An 8,045-nucleotide genomic window follows, 5' to 3' on the forward strand; every position below is an offset into this window, starting at 1 on the left:
CAAAATAGATCCAATATTTGATGGGTCACACCATTAAAGAGAGTCAGAATTGTAACGACATCCCAGCATGCCAGAAGAGATGGCTAAAGGGATCAGCTCTTTATTTTATTTTTTGAAGAACTACAGTTCTGATAAAAGGCATAGAAAATGAAATGCTGCAGCTGTCTTAATAAGGGCTGGGTGATTAACTAAACAACAAGTGTCACCGGCTCATCCTCATATCTGCATCACCGGGAAGCACAGGTAAGACCTGTATTCCTCCTGTTCCACTGTACTCTCCTCGTTACACACAGCAATGCACAGCTGGTTATAGTGGAGCTTTGCTTCAATCTGACATGCATACTGGCCATTGCGGGGGACAATGCCCGTCTCGATGGACATAGGATTGGACATGGTTAAGTATGCTGCCCTATACAGAACGCACAAAAACAGAACTCCCATACTGGAAGACACTAAAGAGTGGAAATCCGTTTAGCTCATGGATGCTACATAACCCTCTTTGTGTGGTTTAGTCATAACTCAGCTGCAGATTACTGCAGCTCTGAGCAGCATAAAAATAATCCCATTTAAACTACAGGTAAAGGGAATGGACTGAGAATCAGCTGCCAGTTAGAGAAACCGCATGGAAATTCAGGGAACTATGAATGCACTTTTACTCATTAAAAGTAATGGTGAGAAACAAAGCTCTAACAGGGACAATTGACATGGCTTCAGAACTGTTTCTCAACTGCCTAAACATGCCTGCAGAGGCAGTACTCAGTGGGTTTTTGTTTTTTTTTTGTTTTTTGTTTTTTTTTTTAAATATGTGGACACAGGAAGCAAGTTATATAATGGCAAGGAAGCACAAGTGATCTCTTTATACACTGCAGTGGCTCAGGCTGTGGACTGCTTCCTGAGGAGTTTGGACACTGTAACTGTGAAATGAAGATGAATAGCTCAAGTTTTTCCCAAGCACTGACGGACCCACTCTGACTGAATATGCACAATAGCATAATATGCCAGCACTGTACGAGAGAGAACATTTTCAACAAATATACAGTAGGTGGTTTCCAACAATTAAACAGCCCAATTAAGAAAACTGGACACCAAAACCTACTAGCTTGTAAGACACCGAGTAATCTGAAAACTCTGGAGTTTTAAAGTGTGGCTTTCAAGTGTTGAGCCCTAAGGTACAATAGGTCTCAACAGGCAGAGGACTTGACTGCTCCCTTGTATCTTTAATAACCATATTTTTATTTTTAAAGAAAGTGGGTCCAGGAGCTTGAGCTCTAATCACAACCTTTAAAATAGGCCCCTCTGTTGACTAAGTTAAGACACTCAATACCCAATTCAGTTTTCCCCATCAATGAGCTAGCCAGTGTGCCCGTTGGCCACATCATAAAAACTAGTTTTCAAGTAATCAGAAAAAGCAGTAAGCGTTTTTCATACAACTTCCTTGCATTTGGCAGATAACTCCTTAGCCATATCTGGACAAGGTATTTAGCTGATGTTCTAAAACATGCTAAGCAGGTAGCTGACATGATACTTAAATTCCATATAACCTGTTGTGTAGATAGGCATTAGCATCTTTAAATATGCATAAAAGCACCAGTTCACAAGTTTTTAACAACATCAAACACTCACTATGCTATGTGGAATTCAAAAAACTTCTTAAGCCCTTTGCTGACATAGTTAAGAACACCACCTCACCACTATTTCAGGCAGAGCCCTTGAGATGGGTTCTTTTTCAAACCTGGAACGTCCATTCTACCTAGTCTAAGCAAAGGATGTCTGAAGAGATTTCCAGGAGTAGACCTACTAGATGAGTTTTAAAGTTTTCTCTGTAATTCTTGGAATCTGTAAGTTCCATAAATGCCTATTTCTGGATATGGCAGTTTAAAGATGTGTTTGGTCAATGATCTCTGTACTATAAGATGAAGGCTCTGCAGCCTCTGACAAGAGCTGGTCCCTTTTGGCCGTTCTCACAATAACCTCACCAACCTTCCCACTAAAATGAACCAGGGGGACCGGTCGTAAAACGGGTCGTGCCCATCATTGAAGAGGTCCGATCCCTCCTCGGTTCCAGCGTCGGAGCCGGTATCATCCACAAAGGCTTCGTCATCAAAGTCCTCCATCTCATCCTGCTGCTCATCGGCCAGTTCAGTGATGTCGGAGTCAGCCGTGGAGAAAGTGGGGGAGGGTGTGCGGTCAGCAAGACGCTCATTCACGCAGCCGTGGAAAATGGGGGAGCTAGATATCAGTTAATGGAACAACTTTGATTAACACACCAAGGGGAGAAGAATGCTTCATTCAACACTCTGCTGCTGCCATCAGCATGGAGCTCAGCTGAAGAGCAAGCAAGAGCTTCAGATCATTTGGGGTGAGATGGGAGGAAGGGAATTGCTGAGAGAGTTAGGGAAAGAGGAGGTCCTTGGACTGAGCAGAAAGCAAAGGAAACATGAATACAAACAAGTGTGACCATATACGGTTATTTACAATGCTATTATGCTTTTACGTAATGAAGCTATAACCTGTTATTCCACCATTATGTTTTAAATAAAGAGGCGGCTCAGTCTCAGGAAGTCTTAAAGAGCCTCCGAGATCTCTTTACTAGATGTTTAATCTTCCCAAAACGATGACCAGTACTTGAACATCATGCCCATGTGAAATCCTGGACCAGTTTCCCCCTGGATTTTCCACAACTCTTCAGCCTCTCAAGACCACTACTCCAATCACTTCACACAATGCTTAACTAGCTCTCTTTCACAAATAAAGCTTAGACCTAATGGAGGGTGAATTCAAATCAGTTAGACTTGGAAAGGCTGCACACCTGCATCAAGAAAATTCTGAACAGCACTTCCTGCTTTTTACCCGTGTGTGGATGGAAAATCAGAAGGGTCTACCGGATGGATCACCAGTCCCTGAGAGACCATATACACAGCTGACACTATTGATTATGCAGTTTAAAACTTGATTTGAAGTCCAAAGTTTGTCCTGGCAAGGACAAAAGTTGGTGAACATACCAGGAGACGGGATTGTCATCACATACCTTCCAACCAGCTTGAACCAGTGAAATCTATCATAGAAGGGGTCACTGCCAGTCATTGTACTCTCACTCTCATCCTGTGTGTTGGATGCCATCTCTCCAGCCCTGTCATACATCTCCCGCATCAGCTCCAACCTCTGCCTGTAGAGAAAAAAGCAGCCCCCACAACAATTAAGATTTTGCATTTAAAATTCCTTACAGACAGGACACTAATACTGGTGGTCAGTTCATAATTTCAAAAAAGCACAACTGCAAGGGGGAAAGCAGGTTGACCACAGGAACAGAAAAAAGCACTGGAGTTAAATGGACAAAGAGAAGAAAAATACAGCGAGGAGGAGTCAGAACAGGCAGGTTCTCTACTGTACTAACATTTAACATAATGTTAGAGATCACCGTGATGCCCAAGTTGCCATCTTTTGGGGCAAATCTGCTGGATGAAAGGCAAAATTCAAGGCCAACCAGGGTCCTTAAATCAACACATCTCATTAAAAGTAAATTCATCTTGGTCAAATTTAAGCTTTCACAAGTTCTTCCTGAAGTGTCAACTGAGCACTTTCTGCATCTCCTACCCAGCATTAGCCTCTAGCATTTCTGGTCACTATTAAACAGATGCTCCACTTCTCTCCAAAAGTGGTGGTATTTCTGTGAACTGATCTCACTACAAACTTTAGTTAACTCACAAGGACAGAAAGATTATTAAAGGCGCATGCTACAAAATGCTTGAATTGCACCCTAAGGCCGTGTCCACATGTGCGTGGATTTGTTTCCCCAGGGACAACTAGCACACCTTGTACCGCTGCTAGTTGTCCCCAGGGAATGCCTGTGCCATGTGCCCTCTGGCACGCAGGTTACCCCAGGTTGGGTAAGGGAGGCTAGGGCCAACACTGGCCTGCCCCAGCAGCCTCCCGGGACTGCAGCAGTGGCAATCCTGCCACGCAGAACCTGGCTGGCAGCCAGAGTGTGGCTCCATCCAGCCAGACTCTGGTTTGAGCAGCGCTCTGCTTTTTTTGGGCAGGTTTTTTTTGACTGAGGGGAAAAAAAGCACAGAGACCTACTGAACATGTGGTATGTGGCATCACAGATGTGTCTGCAGCGCCACATACTTCACAGCTGCGCTCACCTGAACACAGCCTAAGAGTGCAAAAAAAACAACCACTGCTGCAGAACACAGGCACGAAAATAAAAACAGGAACCCAGGAAGCCCATGAACACTGCGAGAAACCCGTGGAAACCCATGAACATCTTTTATTTCTGTACAACAGTGTTAGGGTTAGGCGAAAAAAAAACCCAGGTTGTAGGCAAATAGAGGAGGAAGAGATTAAGGTAGAGAAATGAATTGGGGTAAATTTAGCAAGGCTTTTAGAAAAATAGTAATTTTGAAACAGAGCCTCAAATAAACAAGGGAGCCAACTGAGATATTGGCCAGTGGGCAGCAGCCACATGCATCTTGGTTTAAATTTCACTCTGACATAACATTTACATACTTGAGTTTTTCCAGGGACCAGTAATGTGTTGCTCCATTCTTTAGATCCTGGACTTCCACAGCTACCACTGTCCGAGGGAAAGGTCTGTTATCCCGGGTCTTCTCTGTCTCAGGAGGTAGAAGCTCAGGGGGTAGAGGGGAGTACAGTGTGTCTGTCAGGAGGACAAACTGAAACTGCACCTGAAAGGAGAAAACCAATTTTTTTATATTCTGTGAATATAAATAACGTCTGTACCTACAGAGATATTAGAAATAGGATTCCTATTTCATTCTGATAAAAGGAACCCAAAAGAGCAGTTTCATGAAGACATGGGAATCCAATCCAACCAAAGCCACTTTTGATAAGATATACAACCCAGCATGGGGTTGGAAGTGGATAAGAAAAAAATTATTTTATTTCTAATGGGGTTCTTTTGGAATGGTGAGTAGAGGAGGCAGCATAAGGAGGATGAAGGTCAGAAAAATGGATTAACCATTTGCAAGCAATACCATTTCAATTCATAGAGGTAACTATAATATGGCACGAGTCTTGGAACAGTTTAAATGGCAGTGCAGTAGAAAAAGAACCAAGCAAAATTACAGCAAAATTTAAGTCTCTGCTAGTTTACAGCAAGATATCAGAGTGCACACTTGCAAGTCAGGAGATTCAACAAGATGCTCTGCACACACTTACTTTCTTCTTCAACTCCACACTGATGGCATTGGCCTCTTTCAGATAGACAGCATTGCCCCAGAGCTGGTCCCTTAATGAAGTGAACTGGTGGAACTTCCATTTCCTGAATGCCCACTGGGCCAGCTCATATTCATGCTGTGTCCAGGGCACTGGGAAAAGCAAAGGAACAGCTGAGTCAAAGGTAGCAGTTTTCTCTCCAACCCAGACACTCAGACAAAAAAGGTAGTATCACACCTGACAGCCTCATCAAGTTCGCATCATTTTCTCTGAAGTGATGAAGTTGCAATTCCATTGCTCAATGAGTAAAACTAGTTCTAATCTTTTATGCCAAGCATCAGAAACTTAACGTACACCCAAGTCAAGCTTTTGGAGCAGTTCAACCAAAAAAGCTACTGCTCTGGTTACTGTCAAGTAATTAGCATTGCTTAAAAACAGAGAATACAAAAATGGAGAAATACAAGAGACATTAGTCTCTGCATCGACTGGATCATTCATCCATACCACCATCCAATACAGGAAGGAAAAAGCACGGAGGGGTCTCACAGTTCAAGACCACCAAACAAATGCCAATTCCAGTCCAACAGCTACATGGTTGGCTTACGTGAATCTGGGAGTCCTGGATCCAGTTCTCCTACCTACTGCTAATGTAGAACCTGTTCTACAGACAAGTAATTTAAATCTCCAGAACTGTCAAACTGGCATTTTTAGGGACTGCCCACTGTTTCACAATCTTCTAAAATTCTATTTCCAGCTACAGCAAATGTCCCTATAACGCAGCTTCCTTTAGAGCAGTGGAAGCCAACCTTTTTGACAGGTGTGCTACAAATTAGCCCTGCATCCTCCCTAAATACCACTCTGATCTGCTGCTCCACTTTCCGTTCCCCGTCCTGTGCTCTCTGCCTGATCTGATGCGCTGCTTTCTGCTCCTTGCCTTTCTGCCTATCTGCCACAAGCAACACATGGAGGCTGTCCATGTTGTTGGCTTAGAAAAGGTATTTAAAGGCCTGGTTTTTTGGGAACTGGCTTCTAGGTATAGATATACACATTTGAAAAGATGGGCAGCTGGGGTTAAATGGATTTCTAAAGAGCTTAGGAGATGAACACACAGCTTCGTATGGCCCTACAGGCAGAAGGGTTGTCTAAGACAACAAGGACACAGCCTAGGAACCAAAGGCTGTATGTGCCATACTGTCCCATAACACATGGTAAGTGACACCAGCAACAAGGCCTCAGAGAGAAGGTGGGCCTAAATCCTGGTTTTGGGGGAACAAACCAAATTAGGGGAAGGCCCAGAAGGCTACGTGGACATGTGAGACCACAGAGACACAACCAACCAGAGATAGCCATGGATGAGGAGTCATCAAGGGGAAGGAGAACACAAAAGCAGAGACTTGAGAGTAAGAAAAGGTCCCTTCCGTCCCTCCCTCTCCGTTTTGCTCCCTGAGAGGGGTTCCCATCCCCATCTGTCACCCGGGAAGGGTCCCCAAGGCCACCATGGACCAAGGGCATACCAGTAGCCCATCTCATGCACCCCACTGTGGGGAGGTGTGGGCCCTCAGCATCCCACCTCCAGACTGCTGACACCCAAGAGAGCGAGCCTCAGAGTGAAGTCTGCATCCTGACCAGATGTACTTGGACTCTGATGACAGCCCTAGGATTGGTCGATACAGAATTGTTTGACTGTTTGTATTGTTGCTTTTTTGTTATCGCTCTGTACCAATAAATTTGCCTATTATAGACTGGCAGGTCCTGTGCTCAATCTGAGGGTTGCGCCTGCCCGGAACAAAGGTATAGGTGCCGGGTCCAAATCCAGTGTCAACAACGTCACTTGTGGCACCCGTGCTGCAGGATGCCCGTCTCAGTTTTAGAAACCTCCTCCCCTCCCACTAAAACACTCTGTTCTTTTAAAGCTTACCCTCCTCCTCTTCCTCCTCCTCTTCTGTTGTCTCAGCAACTAGGGATCTTGTCTCAACCTGCTTCTGCAAAGCCTGCAGTTTGCTCTCATAGTCCTGTGGGGAAAGAGGAGATACCATGTAGGAGAAGGACAGACGAAAGTGAAGAGGAGACAGCCAAAGAAACATGAACATTTCAGAGGGAGTGACAGAGACACAGGGAGACAGCACATGTGGACAGATACTTCCATACAACTGGAAGAGATCAGATTGCTCCAGAAAAGCATTAAAAAAAACACAACAAGCTTTTTAATCAACTTCCCCCTTCCCCCTCAAGAAAGAAAAGACAGAGAGGGTGTATCCACAAGACAGGCCAGTAGAACTACAACTTGTTTTGCTTATTAATCAGATGCCCATATGTCCAATGCAATAACAGAAGGATTTTATTTTTCTTCTTAATTGAGGAAAAGTTGGAACATCCAGAGAACACCTGCATACTTATTGGTATTACCTCTCTATTACAATACCGCCATGAGTGTTAACAAAGCACATTTTGCATAGTGTGTTTGGGACTAACAAATACAGCCCACAATTTCACCAATTCAAGTTCTTACAAAAGAAAATCCTCAGGTCAGATAAAGTAACCTAATGATGATCTTGGAAAGATTAAAAAAAACCAAACAAACGAAAAAACAAAAAATCCCAATGTGAATAAGCTTAAAAAGCAGGGTTCTGAAGCTTAAGCACTACTCAATAAGTCATTTCTCTGAAACAAATTTATTCACTGAACATCTCTGTATTGTGCTGTAGATTGTATAGTCTGGCAACAAGGGAATAGAAAGGAAAGATGGTCCATCTTGATTCAATCAATATAGTAAAGGGTTAGAAGCATTGCAGAATTTTATCTTTTGATGCAGAATTAGTTTTATGCTTTAAAAGGAAGTTACTTTTTTTTTTTTTATAAGGTTCCCA

At 43.5% G+C, this 8,045-nt stretch overlaps 1 protein-coding gene across 6 annotated transcripts in view; it reads right to left on the reverse strand.

Moving 5' to 3' along the window:
- KIF1B (kinesin family member 1B) overlaps positions 1-8,045 on the reverse strand; it is a 216,206-nt gene that overhangs the window by 34,789 nt on the left and 173,372 nt on the right. For all 6 annotated transcript variants that reach the window (XM_019511759.1, XM_019511758.1, XM_019511755.1 and 3 more), the window contains 5 exons: positions 7,097-7,190; positions 5,182-5,330; positions 4,510-4,688; positions 3,029-3,166; positions 1,981-2,229 (listed from right to left, as the gene is read on the reverse strand). In XM_019511759.1, coding sequence (XP_019367304.1) covers positions 1,981-2,229; positions 3,029-3,166; positions 4,510-4,688; positions 5,182-5,330; positions 7,097-7,190 — 809 coding nt within the window. The remainder of the gene's footprint in view (positions 1-1,980; positions 2,230-3,028; positions 3,167-4,509; positions 4,689-5,181; positions 5,331-7,096; positions 7,191-8,045) is intronic.

The sequence above is a fragment of the Gavialis gangeticus genome, unplaced genomic scaffold (genome assembly GCF_001723915.1).
Source record: "Gavialis gangeticus isolate Ggan-Ray unplaced genomic scaffold, GavGan_comp1, whole genome shotgun sequence".
NCBI classification, from domain to species: domain Eukaryota; kingdom Metazoa; phylum Chordata; order Crocodylia; family Gavialidae; genus Gavialis; species Gavialis gangeticus.